Raw genomic sequence first — 27,341 nt, 5'->3', positions numbered from 1 at the left:
AAAACATTTAAATCTTATTTAGACAGCAATTATGTCTCAAGGTCTGAATTATTATCAATTTATAATCTAATATTCATTACCATAAAAGAAAAAGAGATAATAAGTTTTAATCTAAATTAAAATTTTTAATTTGACAAATGAAGATTAAAGACATTGAAATATATAAAATAAACAATATTATTGGTAACTAAATTATTAATTTTACATAATTAAATATATAAAATTATTAAATTAATTAAAATTATTTTTTTTCTGACCCATAGGGCTGGCCCTACCTCAGCCCATATCAGCCCACTGATTTGATGGGTTGGCCCATTTAGGCCCGGTTCCAATATGGGTCAAAATTTTTCAACCCAGCCCACCCCATATTTAATAAAAAATGAGCAGACTCGATGGGCCAAGCCCATTTTGACAGGTCTAGTTAGAATATAGTGAAAGTAAAGATGCTACTTTTTGCTTATGTTGTATTTTTCCAATATTGAATGCGATGATCATCAAGGTGGGCATGGTTCATTTGTTGGTGAACGGTTTAGAAATTGAAAAAAGAAGAATAAGTTGGATATACATGTAAGGGTGCATGATAGTAGTCATAATAAATATTTAAAGTCTTGTGAAGATTTGATGAAGCATAGTTGTTGGGATTTCAAGTTAAGCAAAAATTCATTGCTGAGTTCGTTTGAATGCATCAATTGAATGTGTTAGGTCATGATGCAGCAATTGCTGAGTTCGTTATCCAGAGCATGCATTGCCTTTTCATGGTCATGATGAGTTAGGGCTTTCAAATAATCCAGGCAATTTTCTTAGACTTCTAAAATTTCTTTGCAAACATAATGAAGAAGCAAGTAGAGTTTCTCTGAAAAATGCTCTAAAGAATCACAAATTGAATACAACTTCAATCCAAATGAATATTTGCAACGTTACTACTTTTCTGACTACAAGAGTAATCATTGAAGATATTGGAGATAATTTCTTCTCTTTGCTAGTTGATGAGGCTCGTGATTCCACTGTCAAAGAACAAATGGTTGTTAGCTTGAGATATGTGAACAAACATGGATGCATCATTGACTGTATTCTTGGCATTGTGAATGTTTCTGAAACCACTTCTTGGATCCTAAAGAGGCCATATGACTTGCTTTTTGTGACACATGGTTTTAATGCGTGACGTATTAGTGGTCATGGTTACGATGGGGCTAGTAATATGTGTGGAAATGTTAGCGATCTTAAGATTTTGATATCGACCGAGAATCAATCCACTTTCTATGATCACTGTTTTGCTCACCAACTTCGATTGGTACTTGTATCAGTTGTAAGAAAGTATGAGAAGCTTAGTTCATTGTTTGATTATTTGGTCGCTTTAACAAATTTTGTTAGGGCTTCTTGCAAAAGGAAGGAGCTACTTTGGATGAAACAAATTGAAAAAATAGTTGAAGGAATTTCTCAAGGTAATATGGTGACTGGAAGAGGTTTGAATCAAAAACCTACTTTGAAATTACTTGGAGACACATGTCGGATTCACATTAATATGGTACAATTCTTTGTGTGATTTCTTTGTTTTCTCTAACACTTGATGTGCTTGAGACTATAAAAGATATGTCGATATTTTTTTATAATAAGGGTGAAATAATCAGACTCATTGAAGCAATGAATGATTTTGAATTTGTATTCCTATTACACTTAATGAAAAATCTGTTGAAAATCACAAATGATTTATCATAGACATTACAAAGAAAAGATCAAGACCTTCCAAATGCTATGAGTTTAGTCAACGTAGCCAAGAAGAGGTTACAACAATTTAGAGAAGATGGGTGAGATGATTATTCATAGAAATTTGTAATTTTTGTAATAAGCTTGAGATTGATATTCTAAACATGGTTGCTTTCTTGGTGCACCGTGGGAGATCACGATGTAGAGCTGAAAAATCCACAAATCTTCACCAATTTAAGGTTGATTTACTTTACATTGTAATTGATTTTCAACTTCAAGAGCTGAAGGAGCTCTTTCATAAAGTTAGTACAAAGTTGCTTTCATGGATAGCTTGTCTTCATCCATGCCATTCCTTCTCAGTTTTTGACAAACAAGAATTGATTCAACTTGCTAAGTTTTATCCGTTGGTACTTTATGATGTACATCTCTTGGCACTTGACAATCAACTTGATAATTATATTTCAGATATGAGAAGTAATGTTGACTTTGATGATCTAAAAGGAGTTGCTGATCTTACTCAAAATATTGTTAAAAAGCAAAAAGATATTGAGTTTTCGTTGGTTTCTATGTTAGTGAAGTTGGCATTAGTCTTGCTAGTTGTAACAGCAACGATTGAAAGAATTTTTTACTATGAATCTCATTAAAAATATACTTCGTAATTGAATGGGAGATATTTGATTGAATGATTATTTAGTAACGTATATTGAAAGGGATATTTTCAAAATTATTGACGATGAAGCAATTATGAAAAGATTTCAAAACATGAAAAATAGAATGATATTATAATTTGTAAATATCAAAAATTAATTTAAAAAATATCTTTTTTTTATATGTATATATAAAATAATTTAATATCTCATTTATTTGTGTTTTTTTTTATTAAAATGATGACCTCCTTGATTGACATCCTAGATCCCCACTGCGCCTTAACGTTGAGATCAGTGAGACTATAATGGTTTTCCTTTATATATACTGCAGGCAAATTATCCTTGCGAAACTGTTATATCAAACAGCATACGTTGCCCAAGTCAATAGCTAGGCACAAACCGACAAAAAAAAGTCAACATTTTGGGCTTTAGTTTGTTTCTGTCAGCGTTCCATGTTTTACAGCTTTTCATTTTTTTTTAATATTGTTAATTAGCAATATAAATTATTTTTCCTAACCGACAGATAATTTTGTAATATTGATGTGATATGCATTGAGATAAAACAAAAATGTAATAACATTGAAATAAGAGAAATTATTAGACAGGTCACTTTTACAATAGAAGTCATATACTTGACTAGTTAAAATGTGATATGTGATCAAAATTATCAAAAGCGTAGAGTCAATTTTCTGTAATATATATATATATAACTTTAATTATATGAGACATTTTGTTTTATAAGATTATAATTATAATAATAAAAAAGGTGTATAAAAGAATGTTTTTTGCCATAAATAGATTGATAGAAAGCAAATATCAATCACTTATGCAAAAGAACTAATTCAATCTAGTTAGTTTAAAATAAAAATATTTTATTAAATAAAATACGTCCAAATTCTTAAAATATTATCTTAATTTAATTAAGTTTATTTATTTTTAAAATATGCATCTCATCTCAAAATAATATTGTTTCGTTTAATTTTGATTAATAAAGTCAAATGGACATCACATGATATCCATTTCACTCTTCGGGAAACACAAAAACAAGTAAAAAAAAAAAAAAAGAAAGACTTAACTGATGACTTAGATAAAATGTAAACAATGTAATAAAAAGTGAAATTACCGGTTTCTTTCTTTACTGTCATGTTTTCCAGCACCACTTGTTATCTAAATTCTTCACCTATGTATAATGTAATCTAATATTTTACTTTAGGGTAAAATACTTTCACCTTTTAAATTTTAATTGAAATTTTGAATAGGTCTATTAATTTTTGAAATAAACACTCTGTCTTAAAAAATATATTCTGTTAGATACATAAATCTAATCGTTAATCAACCGTTAGTGTTTTTATTAGCTCGATAACCTAATAATATTGAAATGGTAATTTTATTTTTTATTAATTTAAAAAATTATTATTATATGTTTTTTATTAATTTTAAAAAATATCAATAAGTGCTTCCTAGAGGAGATCGGTGTTCCCTTTATTCTATTTTGTTTCAAAAATATATAATTAATTTTTAAAATTAATAAAAAATATTATTTTAATTTTTTCATAATTTCTGTTAAAAGTGTTTATATTTTTTGGATGGAATGTCCATTTAACAAACCCACTTAAAACTTTGATTAAAATTGAGGAAAAAGATCATTTCAAGAACAATATATGGATTTTACCCTTCAAGTGTTTGTTGTTTGCAATCTTGCTTGAGAATTTCTATTTCGAGAACCCCGAATGGATGTCGTGAAAGAGTTAATAGGTGTGGTAGCTCATAATAACAGAAGCTGCAAAATGATCTTTAACTCTTCCATTACATTCATCTATGGTTCTTGAGTTGATTCAAAGTAAGGGTGAACGTGGGAAGAGAAAATGAAGGTTGAAGGGCTTTTTGAAAATTGTTTGATAAAATGCCCTAAAAAGATGGGATGGGAAGAAAAAATGAGAAGAAGTTGAGGCTTTTAAATGTAATTTTGTTTGATACAGGTTGTTATAAGTTACTGACATATTGAATGCAAAAGTTACAAGGAAAAAAAATTTGAATGGACATAAAGATAACAAAGCATTTCAATATCTTGTGTGTTTTGTCTTGTGATGCGAATTATCTTGAATTAGTCATAATCTAATCCTAATACCTTCAATACTTACATAACAGACTTGAACATAACAAGTGATAAAAGAGTTAATGCAAAGGCTTTTTTCTAAACAAATGATATCATCTTTGCATTGGATGCAATATTCTACAACAATTGATATTCATCATATATCTTAAACAATAATCGTATCAGGTCCCTTGTGTACATGAGGACTACAATCTTCTCTAAACCTTTGTGCACGAAGACCACAAACTTTACAAAATAAAGCTCCACAAAACAATCGGGATTACTGCCAACGAGTTCAATATCAAAGTCAAGCATCTATTCCTAATTTTCAGATAATGACAAACAAATAAATATAAAAAATACAAAGCATCCATTGCTTGTTACATTTTAGTTATCCATCCAAACACTAAAAAAAACCCTAAAACATTGTGTCAAAGGCATTCACATATTAACAACATCAAAGACACATGTTTATGTCCCTCCGACACCATCAGACTTCATTACTCAAGTAGACGCAGCAAGTCCAGCAAATGAAGGCCTCCTTGCAAGTGAAGCCTTCCTTGCATCATCATGAGAAAGGATAGATCTAGCACCATCACCAAGTCCTAAAGCAACAGCAACAACAAATCTTCCTTACAGACCCGTAGGTAGGTCCTTTTGAAATTCTTGATGTAATAGCTCTTGATGAAAACCAAACAGCTCTTGATAAAAACCAAATAGCTCTTGATGAAAACCTAGGCAAGGTATTTTGTTTTAATTTAAAACATAAAAAATGTATTAAATGCATTAATTGCATATTTAATGTAAAATACTAAATTATTTAATTAATGTACATTACCTTTCTATTATATTCCACGAGAACCCTAGGACAAGTCCTTCTATGATGACCAACTATGAAGCATTAGGTTCACCTAACAATGCTACTTGTCGTAACATGCGGGTCCGTGAACTTGACCGTTAAACTTGAAAAAAAATTAAGGAGTCATCACTATTCATTTTGTGTTAGGTGTGATTGATCACCTATTAATTTTGTTATAATCAACGAGATCCTAAATTGATTTTAGGTTTATTGAAAGAACAATAAGTTGATCTGCAACTTATTAGAGTTAGATTCGAGAGTACGATTATGTACGGAGAAGGATTAGTAGCCTTGTGACGCTCATTCCATAAACAATATCACTTAATCATATGTTGTCCTAATCCATTAATTTAATTCTTATGTTTCCTTAATTATTGTTTATTTACTTTATTTTCTAATTTGTTAGCAAATTAAAATATTTTATTTAGTTTTACGGATGCACATGATGCAATTTGAAATGATGTCATGACTTACCAATTTTAAATAATAGGAAGTGAAAACTTTGTATTAGAAAATCATTCGTAGACCATCTTAACACTTTAATGAAATCCTGAAGTTTTGCTCACCTAGAGATATCTTCAGAAGAACTCGTCTCTACAAGGCCTTCAAGAAAATCCCATCATCGAGGTTCTCATCCCATTAATAAACTAAACATGTCGTATGCTATGTCAAAATAAAATTATGAATGATGTCACATAAGCGTGTTTATGAACATAATTTCATTGATTACAATTTATATATATTTAATTGTTTAATATAATTTAATAACCCATTTATTTGTTTGTTTGCTATATATATCTTTTAAAGAACATTTTATTTAAATATATGTGTTTGCCTCATTTATTTTGACTATATATATTTTAAGAAACATTCTATTTAAATCGATAATATATTTTTTAATTAATATTAGGGGTTAATATTATTTTATTTTATTGAATATTTTTTATTGAACAAATAATTAATCTTTTATTTGCAATATATTTCTCTTCAATTAACTACTAACCATGTCAAATTTAATTTTAGGTGGAATATTATATAAATTTGTTTCTGTATGAATTAAAGGAAAACTACAATATAAAATTAGGATTTATCTCAACACTTCGGAGAAAACTCTAATTGAATTCTACACCTAGGAAAGTCACTCGAAAATAGCAACTCTTTGCCTTTCTAGGTGAATTCATCTTCGGTCTAATTTGATATTCTCTTTGTTAATAATATTACATATGTACATGCATTTTCCACACATATATATTCTATTTTCTTAATTATTAACCCTAAATATTACTTCCCTTTTTATTATATGTTCTTCTATACTTATTTTTTTATAACTAAATATTTACCTTTTATATTTTAACTCATTATTATTATTATTATTTTATAACTAAATATTTTTTTACTTTATATATTTTTTATATGCCTAAATACATTTTGTTTACAACTAAATACTTATCTATTTCTAATATTTGTCATTTTATTCTTTACTTACCTACAAAGTAATTTTTAGATATTTCACTTTTTCATTTTTTTAATGTAGTCTTAAATCTATTTTGATATATACATATATTTTCTATTTATCATTTTTTTACCTATTTTACATAAATACCTATTTTTCTATTTACATATATTATTATTATTATTATTATTATTATTATTATTACGTAGATTTCCCTATTTCAATAATTTCACCTCCCATTCCTCTAGTTTTCATGCTGCTACAAACATATTTCATTTTTATTATTTTATATATATATTTTTCATGTGTATTGTATTTATTAAAAAAAACTATACTAAAAATTCTCTAAAACAAACCCAACCAACATAAATGTCCAAAACACAAGCCCAATAAACCAGAGATCTGAAACTTACCGAAGCTTGAGCCTAGATTAGCCCAGGGAAAACTGGACCAGTACGGAGCCCACAAGCCTGCTTCAAGAGATCAACACCTTCCAGTGAAACGGCATCGTTCCAAGCTTCCTTTTTAGCAACCTCTTGGTGTTGCCAACAGCAGCGTCTTTGGGTTTGGTAGCTCGATGCCAAACCCTTGTCTTTTTTTAAAATTGACTTTCGTTTTTCATCATATGAGAGGAGGGCGGAAAACAGGCGAATTCGAAAGGGTAAAAAATCTTAGCTAGAAGTAGTGTTTGTTTTGGAGAAAAAGATGTTGGGTCCTAGGGAGATGAGAAAATATGACTACTTAGTAGTCTAGCGTTTGTTGGTTGTCACAGCAGTCGAGTCTCTACTGCCATGCCGAGCATGCCAGCAATTCAATTTTTCTTTTTTTATTTTTAATTAATTTTTTAAATTATATATATATTTTAAAAAATAAACAGTCTACATTACTCCTCCTGGCATTGCCATCTCTAACTGACACTTTCCCAAGTTCCCTTTTCTTGTTCTTCTTGAGTATGCTGGGGATACGGTAAAGTAGTGAAAGATCCTCTAGATCTATTTACCCTCTGAACTCAACAATGGTGAAGTCAGGTATAGGGTGAATGTAGTCATTGCATGCCGGCATGAAATTTTCCTTAAAGGTGTAGTTGACACAATATTGCTCTAAATCACCTCCATTGTAATTTATGCAAGCTGTTGCATGCTAGCAAGGAATACTTAAATGCAGTCAAACACAAGGTTAGTAAGCCTTGAAATAAACAACCAATCAGTCTATACATGAAATATGTTGAGACACCCTTACTTAAAATATTCCATACACCATATGGACAAGTTACCATACTCATCCCCAAGCTAACAGCATACGTCATGCCACCTTAAAACACACTAAACTCAAAATTCAAGGTAGCAAGCTTGTTAGCAATCCAAACACTTGTAGCAATAGAATTATCGTCACTATCTTTTTAATCTTAAAGTTTTCTTATCCAAACATAGGTTTGCATAAACCATCCACTCACAGCCATTTCTTTTACAGTAAGCCTTATACTTAGTTTTCTCATTTTTGGCTTTATAAAACTCTATCCCTTCTTGGATCATATAATCAGTCATCACCTCCCTAAAGTGATATACATTTATAAACAACATATTCTCTTCTAATATAACCTTCTCATTCTTATCAAGAGTATAAAGTATGCTTCTAAGAGACCTATCTATTGCTCTACCTTCCTTGTAACGTTCATCACTATCCTAGTTCCCTCCTCTACATCAGTGCCAATATTGAAAAAACCATCATTCTCTTTCATTTTCTTCAACCTTAACATTTTGCTCATAATTGCTTTGAGAATAACTTATATCTTTGTCACTTTTTGTCTTAAGCATTCAATCTACATCTTCACTGGATACATCTTCTCCATTAATGTTCCTTACTAAATCACTACTTTCCCTATCTAAATCACTGCTTTCTTCATCACTAATACCAACAATAGCAAAAGGTCCTTTACCAACTTTACTTCTACCTCATCCTTGACCTCTACTTAAACCTTTGCCATCTCTACTGGAAGTTCCAACTTTAACCTCTACTTCAACTTTACTTTCATGATCTTTGCCTGAAGTAGAGACATCTAGAACACTACAACTAAACTCACCAATCTTACCTCTACTAGCACGTAAAACAACATTCATAGGTCTAGTAGAGACACGCACATTAGCATTTTTGACAAAAAAAAAAAACTTATCAGATTTCATTGTTTACAGTGAAATAGCAGGAATCAGGCCTAAGAATAGATGAATTTTCTTGGTACCTTTATAAAATTTGAAAACCTCGTTTGATTTAGAGTGTTGTGAAGTAATGGAGACACCCATTCTTACTCTAGCGTTGGAATTGCCCACCAACATTTCAAAGACATCATTTGTGAGCTATATGTACTAATATCTATATGGATCGACATTACCAATAGTTATAACCTTCTTGTCACGGTGCACAACCAAGTCATATAGCATCTCCACCATATCCAGACTTGAAAAACCCAATTAGAATAGGTTAGTAACTTTAAAATATTGAACAATAATCCAATATTGTTCTTTATAGGTTAGTAACTCATATTTCTTTATATGGCTCCAATGTTTGTGAGTATGGCATTCGATATGTCTTATTATTTCAATATACATTATCTTAATCTAATTTGTGGTTATTTTTTATGTTTGTTCATATCTAGGTGAGTTATTGGTTAGTTTGCATGAAAGCGTCCACTCAAATGTTGCACGAACTATCACATACGTAATTGAAGGAATGTAGTCCGTGACATTGTGACTGGAAAGGTGCTAGAGTCGGGACTGCCTGAGGCATAGTCATGGAAGTAGACAGCAATTTTGGTTTCTTTATGTTCATCGTGATCTGCTTTGGCTGGGATTGAGAACTTCGCCATGGATATGCCTAGAACAACTAGAATTACCAAGGCAAAGCTGGTGTTAGTTGCCATTTTTCCAAAATCTAAATCAAAGCCAAAGATAAGAACACTTTGTGCATGTTTGGTGGGGGACAATGGAATAACGAATTTCCATTTCGGAGAATCTTGTCTTCTGATATCGTAAGTTGTTTGATGTCATAAATAAAATTTACAGTGTGTTTATTATTTTGCAGTCTTGTAAATTTTGTCTTCAAACTTTTGTTTATATTGCCTGAACCAATTTTGGTATTAGATCGGTCATTACGTTGGAATTATATCAGTTTTGTGAAATAAAGTTTAAAAATGAAGAAAAATGAAACTTGAAGGGAAAAATAATGACTATGTACACAATTTGTGTGTGCAAGATGTGTCCGTGTAGCATTATCCTCTACTTTATCCAAAAAAAAGAATGGCAAGAAAGTTTATGCAATTATGATCTTCCAGTGAATTCTCTCAAAAGGGGGTTTCTTATTTCTGTTTTGAGTTATCAAATATTAAACTAAGCTTTATCATTTAGCAAAAAAATCCAAAAGAAGAGGGGAAAAGAAAGAACAAATAACTAAAGTACGTTCTAACTTTTGACGACACTGATGATGAAGCTTGAAGCATACGTTTGATGTGTTGTACCAAAATAAGGTTGTATTTACAGCAGCAGTTATCCAAGTGCCAACCCCAGTGAGGAAAGTCAAGAATCTTCACAGTTCATCGTGCAATTCTTCCTTTGGTGAATGATATTTTGGCTCTGCTGCAAGGAGATACCTAGCAGCCAATGATGCATGAAGTGCAGCGCCATAAGGAAGTACATCTTCATTGATCATAAAGTAGGGTGAGTGGACAGATTTTAGCTGTGGACCGGTGTCATCCCGCATTCCAAGCATGAAGAAATAGCCAGGAATTGCCTCTTGGTAAAATGCAAAATCCTCAGATCCCATGAGTGGTTGCATGTCTTTAACTTTGTCAGCACCAAGCATGTCCCTTGCAACATTTTGGAAGTGCTCATGCAAGTCCTTATTATTTATGGTTGGAGGGAAAATGGGTACCGGTTTCTCATTTTCGTAGAAATCAACAGTTGCATTACACCTCTGCACAGCAGCTTGCCCTTTGATAACCTGTCACTTGAGTAAATCAGATTTTTGGGATGGCAAACTTATAAACACATGTGATTTGTACAACCTTCTAAATGCTGGGAATCCAAGAAAAAGTAATATTTTTCAACCTCTTTCTTAACATGCTAGACAAGGCTTTTGTTTTCTTCTTTGTACTTTCAAGGATTGCTGAACTATTTGCAAAATGGTTAACTCCAAATATCTAAGTAATATACCTCCTCGATCCGCTGCTTTAGTTGTGTTAAACTTTCTTTGGAAAATGCTCGGAAGGTCCCACCAATTGTAACTGAATCTGGAATGACATTGAAAGCACCACCTCCTAGAAATTTTGCAACTGTCACCACCTTCATGCAAATGGTTTGTTAAAGTCCAGAGTATCATAAAAAGTACATATCATATAGGTTTGATGGGCCGGGGAAAATATCTCATTGGAAGGAAAAGAAAAATTTTGTCATGATTGTTAATGGACAGGAAGAATGACTTAAACATCGAAAAACATATCCTGCAAAGAAAAGAAAATCTGAGAAAAGTAATCAAAATTCCACTAGGTTACATATTATATGTTATCTTTATTAATGAGAGTACATAAGTTCCTGACCTAATATTTCTAAGAATGATAATTTAATAAATATAACATATTTGAAATTGAATTGTCAAAGGGAAACCAAAATTTTTAGAAGTTCTCTCTTTGCATTTTTAGTTTAGGGGGGAATTTAAGAAGTTGTTGAACCTAGAGATCTCCTCCCTCTCATCAATGGATCAGATGTGCAAAGCTTCTTGTCCTCCCCTCGTCTATACTGTTTTAACTTTACTCATCCCTTAAGACCTTGGTTTTGTTCCCTAAGCAGTATTTACAAGGGCAGGTTCATAGAGTTGAGTAATTTCAGGTTCTACTTAAAGAAACATAACATGCTATTAACAAAATAAACATAAATCTATTGCTAAATTAGCTTAACAGAACACTTAAAAATACACCACAACACCAACAACCAATTCAAAATGTATATGCAAGCACATGACATAATTTCTCCGTTATTCTTTATAATTGTCCGTCATTCCATCCTGACAGATGGTAAACATGACCATTCACTCAAATGCACATCCTAGCAACTTGTTGCCTGATAATTACATCAGCCACATCAAAGTAAACTGCCGCAGCTTCGTTATGGAAAAACTGGTATCAGTTACATTAATCTTTAAAAAGGAAAGTTTTCTGCATCTTCAACATTTCAAGGAGTTCTTTTCAAAAAAACATTGCAAGGTGAACTGAACTGAATTCAAAAATCCAAATGAGGAATCATCTTGATTACAAATTTTAGAGAGGTAATTTGGGGTATATAAGGACAAAACAGCATCTATAGCATAATAACAGCATTATAGGAAGCCAAACAAGATAGCCAAATCATTTCTTAGTATGCACAGGAAGGAAAGCACAGAATGCAAGAAGCAGTGCAAAAAAGAAATGTACCTGGGAATCCAGTGGATCAGCTTCACGTGAAACAAGATGTTGTAGGCTAACAATAACATTAGAGGCTGCCAAAATTGGATCTATTGAATGCTGAGGAATGGCTGCATGGCCTCCTTTTCCACTTATTACTGCATCAAAGAAGCCACTCCCAGCCAATAGAGGACCGGGCCTGGAGGCCACTGTACCAATAGGTTGATCAGGTACAACATGTAGCCCAAAGATTGCATCAACGTTCTTTAACACTCCAGCATCTAGCATCTTCTTTGCCCCTCCACCTCCTTCCTCAGCTGGTTGGAAAACAAGAAGAACTGTACCCTGATTAAGAAATAAAATTGAACAGCATCAAGCATCTATATGTGAAAGAAGGAAGCTAACACAGTTAAAACTTTTGAGGGACAATGTGTGAATATCAATAGGAGAACAGGCACTGGCTACAGAATCACAGGCTAGATAATCTGCTGTCTTTCTTCAGTTAGGTCAGAAGTCTTTCACTAACCAGAATTTCAGGTTAAGTGTCTATCGATTGTCAGCATAACAATGAATAAAGTCTCTAACAAACATCCACAAGGAAATTTAAGTGCCTTATTCAGTAAGGGAATTCTCAGATGTTTCAATTACCTACGAATGCATAGGCTCCCTAGAGCTACCTAGGGAGGTACCTTGTTTTAACAATAAGATTTTGAAACAATTCCATATTCCTATTATACTTTAATATATTGTCTTTTATGGCATTTTCTCTCATGTCTACTTTACCGCATGCGCATCCTCTACCTTCATTATTATAGAAGAGAAAAAAATTGATACAAGGAGCTTCCATCAATCATATCCAATAAAACTTACACTGATGCCCCATAATACATTAAAGGTGCAGCATATGCCTTAAAACTAGTATCAGTGAAAAAAAGAAGAAGTTATGCTTGTATTGCAGCCAAATCACCAGACAAAATGACACACAATCCTTTATTACTTACCAGAAAGCAAGTCATCACATAAAGTGACAGTAAGGCAACAGAAGAAGTCTAGGTCTCATAGAAAAACTGAACAAGGCAACCAACTCAAGAAGAAAAGAAAGCCAATTTTGACAGTGAAATAGACTTTCTCTATCAACATAATAATCCCCTCTCAAAAGGCCATGTTTCAGATAACCATTTCTTTGACTAACATCTATGTAAGAAAAAATCATAAAATGGGAGAGAGGAACTGCAACAAGAAGTACAATATTATTCAGAAGTTTTGTCTTTCTCTCTTAATTATATCTAATTTCACTATCCTTTCCCCGAAAAAAGAAACAGCCTCTCCATTTAGAGAGAAAGAGTGCTCTTCCCTTCTTCCACATCTCCATTACCAATGAAACACTATTCCATCTTTTTAAGGAAAAAAAAAAAACTAACAAAAACAACTTTCTGTAGCCAATCATTCATCCCATCATCTTGGTAATTTCTTCATTATTTGACCCGATCATTAACCAGCGAAGCAGAGAGCTTCAGTTTTGTGGTTCAAAAAATAGTACTGTCTGCCAGAGCAGCATAGAATGACATTTTGATAAACGAATATATTCACTAGCATTTCCTTCATATCATATATTACCAAGTGAAATTAGCAGTTTTGCAATGATATAATACCTTTTTTTGAAGGAGAAGAACACCCAGAAGGCCTAGATACCAAGCTATAGACTCAACAAAATTGGACTGTGGATACATAAATATGAAATTAGTAAGAGAAATTGATTTGACACACCTTTAACTCTTCAAGATGCTCTTTCAGTATTTTTGCAGCACCAAGAAGCATTGAAACATGAGCATCATGCCCACAAGCATGCATCTTCCCTGGATTTTTACTCTTGTGCTCGAACTCCACCAATTCCTACACATTTCAAACAGCCCATTCACGGAAGTTCACAGTTGATTCCTTTCTTCTTACGATATGAAGAGAAAAATAGAAAGCAAACATCTTTTTGAACATCAAATAAAATCGGTGAGCAAGAGTTTGACTAAAATAATTCTGGTTTACCAAAAAAAAATCATATTAGCACAATTGGTAAATCATAAGATTAATTTCAATGAAGTCTGTACACCAAGAATTGACATATCAAGCTCAATCCATATACATCCAACTTTAGTGAAAGTAAACACAACTGAATAAAATCACTGAATTATACAATAATTAAGGCCCATCTTTGCAGATTTAGTTAGCTTAAGACAAACTAACTTTCAAAAACCAGAATTTCTAAATGAATCCGAGAAGATAAGAGAAAAAATAAATTCAAACCTCCATAGCAAGAGCATCCATATCTGCCCTTATTGCAACAAAAGGAGGTTTACCAGTCCCAACATAGCCAACAACACCAGTAACTGAAACTGGGTACTTATAGGGAATGCCCATTTTATCCAATTCTTCTCTGATCAGCTTACTAGTTTCAAATTCCTCATATCCCAATTCAGGATTCTCATGTATCTTCCTCCTAATACCCACTATCCAATCAACAAGCTCCGGCCCCTTAGCAAAATGAAGAAACTTCTTGGGGATTTCAGACCACCCATTTGATGAGCTCAAAAAAGAAGATGACAAAACAACTGTTGGATTAAGCAGATGCAATATCAAAACAAAGGATACAAACTTGGAGAAACTCATGCTTGTTTTACTGGGGGAACAAAGCTTAAAGCTTGAACTTTTTAGGTCACAGAAGAGAATTTGTAAGTTAAAGCAAGATGGACTGTTAATTGTTTTTGTTGAGAATAATTAAAGATTTTGGTTCCAGGGAATCCGCAGCAATGTTTTGCTGGGTTGATGTTTTTTCGTGATAATATAAAAGCATTAGGTGACTTCCTAGCTGTACCTATCACAGTCCACAGTTGCCCCACGTGCTGAATTTACCTAACAATATCTGACTTGCTGGTTAGGAAGTCTTGGACGGCAAAGAAAGTGCATTACGAAATCTATGTTGTGAAACATGAATAATAAGATGATTTTTTTTCTTTTTTTTTGTAAGCTTAATTATTAGGGTTAACGTCAACAAAAAAGCATTTAAGATTAGCAATTAAATCAATCTTTTCATTGTTAATAAATTTTATTATTAAGAATAATTTATTAAAAAAATACTAATTAGTGGTTAATGGTATTGATTAAAGTGATATTTAAAAGATTAATATATCATCTATTGTTTAATTCAAAAAACAATGAATTAAATGAAAATTTTTCAGTACATATGAATTACTTTTAATTAATATTTATAAATATCCTAATTTATTAAGATAAAAGAAATTCCCTCAATTTCATGTTTTGTGGGAGTAGGTCAGAAGTTTTGAGGGGTACCTCAAAGAGACCTTACCAATCAGTCAAACGCATTTGGAAAACGTGCCAACATGGAAAAAAGCATGATCCTCGTTTAATCGCCTGCGCCACTCACGCCGTAGATCAAAGAACACACATCTCACGAAAAGAAAATCTTATTTATAAATTTAAAATAAATTTCATCTTTAATTATTATAGGAAAAATACTCTAAATTTGGATAAGATTGCTTTTGAATGGCAGGTGAAAAGGTTTGTTTTAATTAATTAATTTATTTATGTTTTATGTAAAGAAATTTAATTACCTTGTTCTTATATATTTAAATAAAGCATTTATGGTAAAATAAGGAAAAGCATTCAAAATAAAATTTCAATAAAGAGTAGATACCAAAATATGGTAATATTTATATTTGGTTATCATGTTATAAAGTTTTAATTGAAAAGTTTTGGCTAATAAATATTTAATTTTTTATTTGAATAAACAGTTATTTCATTTAACTAAGCAAAGGGATTGATTTAGTGTTAGGCCCAGCCATCCCGTTTTTTGGGATGTCTTCACGGTTGGGCCTTAATTATTTCATTTAACAGCCAACCGTGAGTGAATCAACTCTACTCTTTTCGCGGCACGTCTTCAAAGGAACGCTGACTATGTTTTCCACGACTCCACCTTTCTTTTTCTTTGTAGGTATGGTACTCTCTGTTTGTTTCCTGCGAAAACCATGAGAAAAAAAAATTACTCTACTTTTGAGCTGAAATTTTATGAAAATCCAGATGGAAAAAAGAAGACCCTTTCACCCAATTAAGGGTGTACAAGCCTAAGAGTCCTTCGTTTTTGTCAGGTTTCTTGAGGCCGACGAACCAGATCAAGGACCCTTTTAATTTTTTCTTCTTTTGTTGTTTTGATTAAAAAATAGTCATGTTAATCACTCATCAATCTCAATAGAAGTGATGTAGCAATCTAATAAGAAATCCCATTGACCAGATTTAATAGAATTCAGGTAGCAATCTTAAAATTCTCAATTATGGAAATATATGATTTGCTAGTAAATGATGATATTTGTATAAAAGCAGATTTTCCTTTTTCCCAGGACAAGTGATGTTGGTATGCATAACGAGAGGTCATCTCATAATTCCACTTTATCCCTTATAAGATTCGACTGTCAAGATGAAATTTAAAGTTCTAACTATCAAGATATCTACTTAAACCATTAAAAAAAAAACAAAAAACAAAATTTAACAAAATGACTCTTAGTTTTATGGTAGAACTAATATGCAAGTGAATTTAATTTCCCTCACTTTGGAACTTTTCATAACAGAGATTCAATAAGCCATTCAATTTATATATATATATATATATATATATATATATATATATATTCTTTTGTGTTAGGCAAACATATTGTTTTGTGATAAAATATGTAACCTGAAGTAGTTGAATGCATGTTATTTTCTAAAGGCAAGGACTCTTGTCACGGAAGTGTACCAGTGCTTCTCCATCCTTGCTTTTCTTACTGTTGTTTGCTTCTCCGTTGGCTTGTGATAGGTTAGAAAATGTTGACTTTCTGTAAAATAATTCCATCACAGTGAATGAGAGAACAGAATTTGCTGATCTGATGTCGCGAGAACCAGGTATTGAAACAAAGACTCCATCACATATGGGCTTCTTTCTCAAATTAGTGTTTGATCAGCGAAAATTTCATGGACAGCTGATAGATTTACATATGTTTTCTCAAGTACAAATTCAGAAAAATCAAGAACGTGCAGATGTTAGGAAATTATGTTGACAACACTCTGCAAAGACTTGTTGAGTAAAAACACAGTACACAGAAATTTGTGTACTTGTATAAATTAGCAGATTGATGTGAAATTGGAAAAATAAAATGTTTCAAAAAATGAAATCAGAAAAATCTTGTTCAGTTTTATAATGAAATATAAAAAGACTATTTATAAAGATAGCTTATCTTAAATCTACTAGTAACTTAAGTAAAAAAAAAAGTATTCTAATTTTAAATTTTCTTAGAGTACAAGTAAAGTAAAAAATAATAAAAAAATTACATAAGTAAAAGAAAATATCTTAGGATAATATCCTATATCATATACAAGGATGTAAATAAAATAAAAGATCTTAAATTAATTATCTTTTACTCCCCTCAAGTTGAAGCATGAAAATTGGAAATACCTAACTTGGCCAGTAAAGCTTGAAATCACTCTTGACCAAGTGCCTTGGTTAATATGTTTGTTAGTTGATACTGAGATGAAATTGATTGGGGTGATAAAATTTTGAATTGAATATGTTGCCAGTGAAAAGGTGGTCTATTTCAAAATGTTTGGTGTGTACATGAAAAATTGGATTGTCTATAATATGCAATAATGCCTACTTGTCATAAAATAAAGAAATTAGATATGGTTATGATACTCCCAAATTAGACAGCAATCGAAGAAGCCAAAATCTATCTTGTAATAAAAGATCTTCAATAGCTAAATGTAAACAATGAATGATCAAATGGGGACTTCTAAAGATGATAAACTTGGTGCTTTTCCTATTTGGCAAAGCCTTGAGGAATCTTCATGTAGACTTTCTTTTCAAGATTGTCATGCAAAAAGGTGTTGTTTACATTTAACTGATGGAGTTCCTAATTGCACACTGAAGCAAGTGATTGTGAGATAAAGTAATTTGCAAATGAGGTGCCTCAACATGTCGTGTTTGCAACTTGATGATGTCTGACCTAAAGGTGTGCGACGCTTTTGTACAAGACCCTATGGAGTGCATCTCTCTCATACAAGGAATTTAGGTGTTCGGACCTCTTGGTCGAGACCCTATGGTGCTCGACCCGTGGGTGTGTGGTTTGGGTGTGCGTGGCACTCACATGTGTGGCTATTTGGGATGTGCTTGTAGTGCGTGTGGCCACTTGTGGTGCAAGTCGATATGTGTGTGGCCTATTGGTGCAAGGCTTCAATGTGTGCGTAGCCCAAGTGCACTTTTCCTCTTGTGCGATGCACATGCGCATGCCTTTTGGGCTCGCCGAATGTGCGCGTTCCAAGTATGCATGACTACGTTACATGCAACCTCCTGTCATGGGGTTGTAATGTCCACAACCCGCTATCATGTGAGTTGTGTCTTCGTGTTCTTTTGGTGTGGGGGCTTTCAATGTGCATGGCCCATACGCTCTCCTTACACATTCATTGGCACTCAAATGTGCAATCTTCTTGCTCTTTTACTGCTTGTGTGCAGTCCTGGCACACCGGGATAGCGTTCTAGGATTGTCGATCCATGTCGTGTTGTAGGGCTTGTTTGGGTGCATGCTATTGGTGCAGCTTGACTTTGTAAGTGTGTGGGTCATCTAGCAACCCCCAATCAATGGTGGCTTGATGCTAGTTGTCAATGGGCCCCCAAGTAATGTTGGCCCAAAGCTGATTTGTGCCATAAAGCATGTGTGGCACAAGTGTGTGCTACTGGTCTGAGCCTTTTATCAAGTTAAACTAATTACAAAATCGTACATCGTGACATTTTTTCCTACTTGATTCAAGCAACACCTTTGTGATCTCTCGTCATCTTAAGTCTTCTTCGAGGTCTCCACTAGCTTCATAGGTTCATTTAAGGCAACTCCTCATTGGCTGTCTCAAGAACACTTCCAATTCTAGATACATTCGATTGTGTGGATATTCAGCTTAACGTAATACTTGTTAAAGAATGTGCTACTTCAATTTTAAGAAAACACTTGAGTTTGCCAAGATCCTTGATGTGAAATTTTGCATCCAAATAATGTTTCAACTCAAAAATACGATTGAAATTGTTTTTGTGATGATGACATCATCAACATATGTGAGAACTACAACCCATTCATCAAATCCTTTGAATGTAATCTTCAAAACCTTTGCTTAAGCAATTTTTATATCCTCTTAGTACAATTTTCAAAATCTCTAAGTAAGCAATTTTCAAATCCTTCGAATACAATCTTCAAAATCTTCAAGTAAGCGCTTTTGAATACAATATTCAAAATATTTAGATAAGCATTGGATCTAAGATTGGAAATCTCTAAAATTAACATTCGGTTTGGCTATCAATCCATCGATAAATCCCTAGATCCAAGATTAGAAATCCTCGAAATTGACGTCGGGTTTTGTATTGATCCATCCATGAATCCCTTGATCTAATATTGAAAATCTTCAAAATTGACATCGGGTTTAGTTATTGATTTGTTCATGAACAAGATAAAGTTTATAGATTGAAATGTAGTCAAGAAATCATACTTAGTAAAATAATTATCTTTAGTTTCACTCAAAGGTTATGAAATAAAAATCAAACCTGAATGATGAGATTGATGCAAAAAAAAAAAAAGAAAATTTGGTATCAATTGTAATGTTTTGCATATTCACAACAAGTACCCTCATAAATGGCAAATCGCTATCCTCAAACCTATATTATGTCTGACAGATGTACAAATCGAAGTTTAATCCCTTTAAAAAAAAACAAAAAAATATTCTATTTGGAATGCATACAAAACCTTACCTTAGTTGCTCACCCAACTGAAAATTTGAAATCATGGCTAATACAAACTTATTAAATCAAAATCAGAGCTACATATACTTTAATTGCTCCTTAAAGCATAAACTCATTTATATCTTAAATGTGTATGAACAATCAACACATCAAAATATATTACATCATAGCAAGACATATCGGATTATACGAAACACAATATAATAGTAATCATTCTTGAAAAATATCAGAATCATCATCTAGTAGTCAACTGATAGTATAACATATCACGTATAACATAGAAGCATCATGGCTAATACAAATTTATTAAATTAGAATAGACACCACATATACTTTACTTTAATTGCTTCTTGAAGCATAAACTCATTTATATCTTAAATGTATATGAATAACTAACTTATCAGAATATATTGCATCATAGCAAGACATATTGGATTATACGAAACACAATATAAAAGTGATCTTCTTTGAAAATTATCAGAATTATCGTCTAGTAGTCAACTATTAATATAATATCATGTATAACATTGAAACAACTGACAGAGAACAAATCAAGTACAAAGTTGAAATAGTTGATAGATAATAAATTACGTGTGACATCGAAGCAGTCGATAGAGAACAAATCATGTGTAACTCCAAAGCAACCAATGGAAAATAAATCACTGAAAAAAAATATCACTTTACCACAACTAGATCAACATAATGGCTGAAAAGAAAAAAATTTTGTTAGGAATTTGACTCTGATACCATAAAAAGTAAAATGTGTCAAAAGAAATCCTGTTCAGTTTAACAATGAAACATAAAAGAACTATTTATAGATATAGCGCATCCTAAACTTACTTATAATACAAACAAAGTAAATAAGAAATATTCTAATATTAGATTTTCTTGGAGTGCAAGTAAAGTAAAAAGATAATAAATAAACATTACATAAGAAAAAAAAATCCTATAATATAAACAAAGATGCACATAAAATAAAAGATTTTAAAATAATTCTCTTTTAACATTGAGAAAAAATATTAGAGAGTTAAATCTTCATATCCTTGGTATAAGTATAGAAGCTACTAGTTACCTCAATGTGTCTTTATTATCAAAAAGATAACTACATTAAGACTTAATGGTCTCAGTTGAGACTTTGTAATGAGCTAAATCTTTTTAATCTATAAAAAGTGTGTCTTAAAAAACTCTGTATAGATGAGCAAATAATTGAGAATTTTACTCTATAACTATCTTCTGCTTGAGAATTTTAGATTTATCTGTTAAAAAATAGTGTATTTCATAAGGTTCAAATATCCCACATTGTTAAGATACAAGAAAAATGAATGTCTTATATATGAAAACCCACTATGAGTTTGTTACAAGTAAAGAAAATAGAGTGAGCTCGCATGCACACAAGATTGGGCCAAATCTTGAAGAATTTTAAATTTTTCCTCTTTCGTGCGAATATACATGTAGGTTATGCCTACGTGAATTTTTGTATATTGGCTTTAATTTTTTTACTTGACTAAGTATACATGCTAACCTAATTTTTTTTTTTTTAACTCTTTAAGTTTTTTTCTCAACTCCTAACTATGTATACATGCTGATTAGGTTTTTTCTCTAACTTCTTGAGATTTTTTCTCAACTCTCTAATTTGGCTTTTTGACTCTACTTATCATATTAATGACTTTATTAATTTCTCTAACTCGTTGAGACTTTTTCTCAACTCTTGACTGAGTATACATGCTAACCAGTTTTTTTTTTCAGATTTTTATTTTTTCTCTAACTCCTTGAGACTTTTTCTCAACTTCTTTTTACTTGACTAAGTATACATACTGATTAAATTTTTTTTCTAACTCCTTTAAGCTTTTTCTCAACTCTCTAATTTGATTTTTTTACTCTACCCCTGATAACTCTACTAATTTCTTTAACTTATCGAGACTTTTTCTCAACTCTTAACTAAGTATACATGTTAATCAGATTTTTTTTCTAACTCTTTGAGGCTTTTTCTCAACCCTTTTTACCTAACTAAGTATACATGCTGACAAGGTTAGAATTTTTGTATTTTGATTTTAATTTTTTTACTTGACTAAGTATACATACTGATCAAGTTTTGTTTTTTTTCTAACTCTTTAAGTTTTTTTTCTCAACTCATGACTAAGTATACATGCTGACTAAAGTTTTTCTCTAATTTCTTGAGACTTTTTCTCAACTCTCTAATTTGACTTTTTTACTTTATTTACCACGCTAATGACCTTATTAATTTTTTTAACTCGTTGAGGCTTTTTCTCAACTCCTGACTAAATATACATGCTAACCAATTTTTTTTTTTCAGATTTTGATTTTTTCTCCAACTCCTTGAGACTTTTTTTCAATTTCTTTTTACCTAATTAAGTATATATACTGATCAAGTTTTTTCTCTAACTCCTTTAAGCTTTTTCTCAACTCCATAATTTGGTTTTTTTACTCTACCTAATATGTTGATGACTCTATTAATTTTTTTAACTCATTGAGACTTTTTCTCAACTCTTAACTAAGTATACATGCTAATCAAGTTTTTTTTTTCTAATTCTTTGAGGTTTTTTCTTAACTCCCTTTTACCTAACTAAATATACGTGCTGACCAGGTTTTTTTTTTTAACTCCTTACGCCTTTTTCTCAACTCCCTAATTTGGTTTTTTTACTCTACTTTCCATGTTGATGACTCTATTAATTTTGCTACGGTGTATACTTGACTAAGTATACATACTAACCATGTTTTTTCTCTAACTCCTTAAAGTTTTTTCTTAACTCTCTAATTTGGTGAAATGTTTTTAATGTAGCATTCATTTCATTCTCTACCTATAAATATATCTTTCCTGCCCCACTCTAACCACAGCAAAGCCTCTCACCTACTCTTAAGTCTTTTCTACTTAATTTTTCTGCTTCTTTTCCTTCCTAGTAGGGTTTTTTCTTTTTACTATTTCTATCATCCGTTAATTGTTTATGCAAACTATAAAGAATGGTCTATTGAATCTTGAAGGATAATCGCTATAGTCCTTTTGCATCGAGTTTTATACTACGACTGAGCGAAAATTATCTTTACAAAAACAATGATACCACGCCTCAGACTTCTTAATGTTCTTACTTGCTTTATTTTATTTTCACTTACTTCTCAATTTATTTCTATCATCTACTTTATTGGATAGAAAATTTTTCAAGTTTCAAATCTTCCTAAACTTGGTTGATTTGCACTTTTACAAGGGGCTAAAGAAAGTTAACTTCGAATCCCCAAATCTTGAAACATTGTGGTACCATGAAAAGAAATCTACGCCATGCAAAATCAACGTACCCATGTGCAACACCCTTAAGAGTTTGACAATAGCAAATGCTAAACTAAAGGGTGAGTTGTTTCCTTGTCCTTGAAAAATTGGTCTTAAGCAAGTGTAAAGCCTTGAAAAGGAACAATTTCAAGTTATCAACTTAAGACCCTTATCTTGAGAGAATGCAAATAGCTAAAGGAAGCTGATATTGGTTCCCCGAATCTTCTTTTATTTAAGTACAAGGGTGATAAAATGCATTTTTCTTCTATGAATCCGTCGAGTTTGGAAGAGGCTAAGCTCCATTTTAAACCATTAAAACAAGAGGCTAAAGCTGGATTCTGCAACGAAGATGATCGCACCCATTGGTCTGCTAGATTGTAAGAATTTCTTAAGAAGTCCGTTTACTCAAACGGTTTGAAATTGGTGGGCTGCTCCAATAAGGTATCTTCATTTCGAGATTACTTTTCTACTATTTTTATCAAGAATAAAATGTAATCATCCACACGTAACATCTATGTTCACAAATTTTCGCTATTCTGCTCGTCATTGTTTATCAAGAATATTGTCATTTGTGAAAAACCAAAGGAAATTTTTCTTCCACTAGTCTATCATCTCAAACTCGATGTGGTCAAATCATCAACAGCTCTTGAGGATCTGTTCGATGATATTTTAAGAACATGGCATCCAGAGACACTATCATCATTGTCAATTTCCAAAAGCAATCTCCCCAAGGTATAATTGTTTAGCCGTCGAAGGTTTGTATGTGTGTGTCACGCCAATTTTGTGGTGAGGAGCAGGCTAGCTCGATGGCAAGGGATTGAGGCTCAAGAGTGAGTGGGCCAACACGAGGATGGGAGAGCAACAAGGGCTGGGACTCCGATTCGGTGCCAAAACAGTACTGTGGCTCGAAAGCATTGGCACCCGGGGACGGATGAGCGCTTAGACCAGCAGGCAGACTGGGCAGCAGACAGACAAGGCGTGCAGGCCAATAGGAAAAGGGAGCATAGTGGAGCAGGTAGACTGGCACGAAACTGGGGGGCGCGGACTGCCCAGGCAATCTGCTTAATGTAAAGGAAACACTGGTTAGCCCTGGGCCTGTGAGGTAGCCGTTGCCGAGTATTGGCAATAGTGCCCAGGGCGCATCAATAGGGTCCAACAGGGCTCAAAACAGCCTTTAAATATTGGGATTGAGCTTGTAACAACTCCAAGGGGTCTAAGACTTATAAAACCCTCTTGAGCTCCCTCATTTGAGGTTAATGACTCTTGTACCAGAATTTCATGAAATAAAAGCTCTCTTTTCTTGCTTGTGTTGTCATAAATGATCCTAACTTGTTTTAATTGAGAAGGCTGCTAGTCTTTCTAAGAGATCTTGAGCAAAGCAAAGGTTAGGCCGCACGGGTCAAGAGAAAACCCCCGTGACATATGCACCCAGATATGAATTCTGGTTAGTAACTTGATTTTCCTGAGTCACCGCTGGTACGTAAGAAACTAGTGGCCGGAGAGAAGGAGCTTAGCTTCTGCAGACAACGTTACCGGTGATAAATGCTGGTGGTACTTTCTGGATAATGTCAAAACTGAAAACCTTGCCAATAGCAAAAGTACATCTGAATGGATTGCTTGGTTGAGGTCATCTCCAGCTATGCTCGAAACTAATTGTTTCAAATTAAGTTGGAAACCCCTTAATCATGTTTGTCAGGGGTAAATTCATGTTTAACTGAATGTTACCAGGCCAGAATTTTGGATTTTTGGTTGTTACCCAAACTTTTAGCATTGGTTCTATACTTTTTTGGTTGTGGATTCATTACATGCTTTTATTAACAGAAACTCCAATGCCTACCCTTCGTGCTTTGAATCTCCTAGGAATTTATTCTGATGATTGGGTGTCACAGAAAATAATATATTTGTGAAAATGGTTATTGACGAAGCAAAAGCAAAATTCCCAATCCTCGGAGGGTGCTGGAAATGGTATCTGGTTCCAGTTGCTATCTATTTTAGCACCACTTTCCTCTAAAACAAAGCTTACTCCATAAGCTAGAACGCCTCAGTCTAAGGTGAAGGCCAAAGCTCATCCTTTATTCTGAATTCAGTATCTGATCTTCCAACTTCTGCAGGTTCATATGGTGAGAAATCCTAAATAACTTTGTTTTTCCTTGTTAGGATGTATATTTAAGTGGAAAAGGTCATATTTTTTAATATACTTTGGATGAACCTTTGACTATTTAACCATACTAAGATAGGAGATTAATACATGACCTTGTAGCTTTAAATTTGTGGTTTCGTGTACACAGAGTCGGATTTTGAATATAAAATAACGAAAGAAGAAAGTTTGGTTCTCTTATTCCAATAACAGACATCTTGCATAGTATATTTTATTGAGTTCTAAGATTTGAACATGTAGTTAACTTTTATGTGGAACTTCTTACTTGTATATATATAGGATGGTGGCAAGGATCAGCCAAGCGGTAAGAAGAAAATGAGTGTGGTCGTAGGACCATGGGGAGGAACCGGTGGAGCTGCTTGGGACGATGGAACCTATCATGGGGTAAGAGAAATCACTCTGGTTTATGATCGTTGCATCGACTCAATCAGAGTGATTTATGATAAGAACGGTAAGCCTGTAACAGCAGAAAAACATGGAGGTGTAGGAGGAAACAAGACGGTTGAGGTTAGCTGAGTACCTCTATTCTTAACCTTTTTTAATTTTTGATGAGCTATAATCATTACAATCACACTCAAATTCCATTGGTTGGTTTGTTTTCTAGATTAAGCTCAAATTCCCAGAAGAATTCTTGATCAGTGTAAGTGGTCATTACTGTCCTGTAGTTCATGGAGGTGGCCCTGTTATTCGATCACTCACGTTTAAGAGTAACCAGAGAACGTTTGGTCCATATGGAGTTGAAGAAGGAACTCCCTTCACTTTCTCCATGGAGGGAGGGCAGATCGCCGGGTTCAATGGGCGAAGCGCATGGTATCTTGATTCAATCGGATTTCGTTTATCTCGGGTGCAATCTCCGAAACTCTTTCAGAAGGTGCAGAAAGGCTTTCAAAGGCTTGCCAGTAGTGTCTCGAAATCCTCTGCCAAGAATAATAACTAGTGAAAAGGCCCCTTCGCCAACAGGGAGGCTTAAAGTTCTTCATTGAAATTAAGGCAGCATGTACCTAAGATTTAAAAAGCACACAATCTTCTTTTGATATATTTTGGATTTTGTCGCCTTTGGTATGTTATTTGATGTTAGTAATGAGTTGGGGTTATGCCTACTTGTTTTTCATGAAATGAGCAAAGCAAGGTAAAGGATCCTTTCTCTCTAACCATTCACCTCTCAATTGAGACTGTAACAGAGGGAGAGCAGCGTTACCATGGCAAAAGAAGAATAACATCAGGTCCATATTCCATGTCCCTTTCTTGGGTGGGGTGGAACTGTTCCAGTATCCCAAAATCTTTTATTTGCACAAAAATTAGAGTAAAAAAAGAAGTAAGGATCAACAGGTTAAAAGTAGAGATTATGTTGAGGGTGAGCTTAATTGGACAGAAAAAAGGAAGGAAACAAATGAATTAACTAAAATAATCATTCCATTTATGCTTTACCTTCATCTTTTTTTTTTTAATTTTTCCATCGATTACCCTAAACATGAAGAGAAAAGAATAAATTTCACTCCTACCCTTTATGTGCCCCTTTCCTTAATTTTTCTTTCCACCTACCAAATTAGTGCTCTTTCCCTTTCCTCTATTTCGGAACAGCTGTGATATACTGGTCACACTGGATATATCTTCAATTTGTTGCACACATATTTGATGCTCATTTGCCGTGTCTTTACTTATCTCCTAATTTTTCATCTCAAGGAAGTTGCCAAGCAGAGGAAGAAACTGCAAAAGAGCTGTCGGCACAGCTTTCTCCAAAGTGGAAACTCCAATATTTATTCTTAAAATCTATAATAATGGCCTAATTGATCACAATACCTGGTCATTTAGGCATGCCATCAACATATACATTTGTTTTTCAGGGAAAGGTGACGTGATGGTAAATAGTGAAACTGGACACATAAAGTTAAAGCATGTAA

General features: G+C 32.9%; 3 protein-coding genes and 1 pseudogene across 3 annotated transcripts; 3 read left to right on the top strand and 1 right to left on the bottom strand.

Moving 5' to 3' along the window:
• Positions 1 to 487: 487 nt before the first annotated feature.
• Positions 488 to 2,490, top strand: LOC149526716 (uncharacterized). Its single transcript, XM_089784904.1, has 4 exons — positions 488 to 527; positions 738 to 1,148; positions 2,170 to 2,272; positions 2,382 to 2,490. The coding sequence occupies exons 1-4, from the start codon at positions 488 to 490 to the stop codon at positions 2,488 to 2,490; spliced, it is 663 nt and encodes a 220-aa protein (XP_089641030.1).
• Positions 2,491 to 10,087: 7,597 nt separating this feature from the next.
• On the bottom strand, positions 10,088 to 15,000 carry LOC110424100 (IAA-amino acid hydrolase ILR1-like 4). The gene is made up of 5 exons (XM_021438601.1): positions 14,482 to 15,000; positions 13,951 to 14,076; positions 12,214 to 12,528; positions 10,961 to 11,089; positions 10,088 to 10,748 (listed from the first exon to the last, which is right to left on the bottom strand). Exons 1-5 carry the CDS (start codon positions 14,842 to 14,844, stop codon positions 10,335 to 10,337), a joined length of 1,347 nt encoding a protein of 448 aa, XP_021294276.1. The 5' UTR covers positions 14,845 to 15,000; the 3' UTR covers positions 10,088 to 10,334.
• Positions 15,001 to 18,320: 3,320 nt separating this feature from the next.
• On the top strand, positions 18,321 to 24,984 carry LOC149526715 (uncharacterized; annotated as a pseudogene).
• A 276-nt stretch (positions 24,985 to 25,260) lies between these two features.
• On the top strand, positions 25,261 to 26,534 carry LOC110424492 (Mannose-binding lectin superfamily protein). The gene is made up of 3 exons (XM_021439067.1): positions 25,261 to 25,402; positions 25,720 to 25,947; positions 26,045 to 26,534. The coding sequence occupies exons 1-3, from the start codon at positions 25,400 to 25,402 to the stop codon at positions 26,375 to 26,377; spliced, it is 564 nt and encodes a 187-aa protein (XP_021294742.1). The 5' UTR covers positions 25,261 to 25,399; the 3' UTR covers positions 26,378 to 26,534.
• The last annotated feature ends 807 nt before the right edge of the window (positions 26,535 to 27,341 follow it).

The sequence above is a fragment of the Theobroma umbraticum genome, unplaced genomic scaffold (genome assembly GCF_002168275.2).
Source record: "Theobroma umbraticum cultivar Fairchild unplaced genomic scaffold, ASM216827v3 scaffold_204.0, whole genome shotgun sequence".
NCBI classification, from domain to species: domain Eukaryota; kingdom Viridiplantae; phylum Streptophyta; class Magnoliopsida; order Malvales; family Malvaceae; genus Theobroma; species Theobroma umbraticum.
Note: the sequence above shows the minus strand (reverse complement) of the source record. Positions and strands in the feature narration are given on the sequence as shown.

Excerpts from the sequence above, each read along its gene's own strand:
- LOC110424100 (XM_021438601.1), bottom strand. The coding sequence starts at position 14,844 with ATGAGTTTCTCCAAGTTTGTATCCTTTGTTTTGATATTGCATCTGCTT. Across the intron at positions 14,077-14,481 it reads TGGATGCTCTTGCTATGGAG|GAATTGGTGGAGTTCGAGCA; the intron begins GTTTGAATTTAT and ends TGAAATGTGTAG. Across the intron at positions 11,090-12,213 it reads CTGATCCACTGGATTCCCAG|GTGGTGACAGTTGCAAAATT; the intron begins GTACATTTCTTT and ends ATTTGCATGAAG.
- LOC110424492 (XM_021439067.1), top strand. Across the intron at positions 25,948-26,044 it reads GAGGAAACAAGACGGTTGAG|ATTAAGCTCAAATTCCCAGA; the intron begins GTTAGCTGAGTA and ends TTTGTTTTCTAG.
- LOC149526716 (XM_089784904.1), top strand. The coding sequence starts at position 488 with ATGATCATCAAGGTGGGCATGGTTCATTTGTTGGTGAACG. Across the intron at positions 528-737 it reads GGTTCATTTGTTGGTGAACG|AGCATGCATTGCCTTTTCAT; the intron begins GTTTAGAAATTG and ends TTCGTTATCCAG. Across the intron at positions 2,273-2,381 it reads GAGTTTTCGTTGGTTTCTAT|ATTGAATGATTATTTAGTAA; the intron begins GTTAGTGAAGTT and ends GGGAGATATTTG.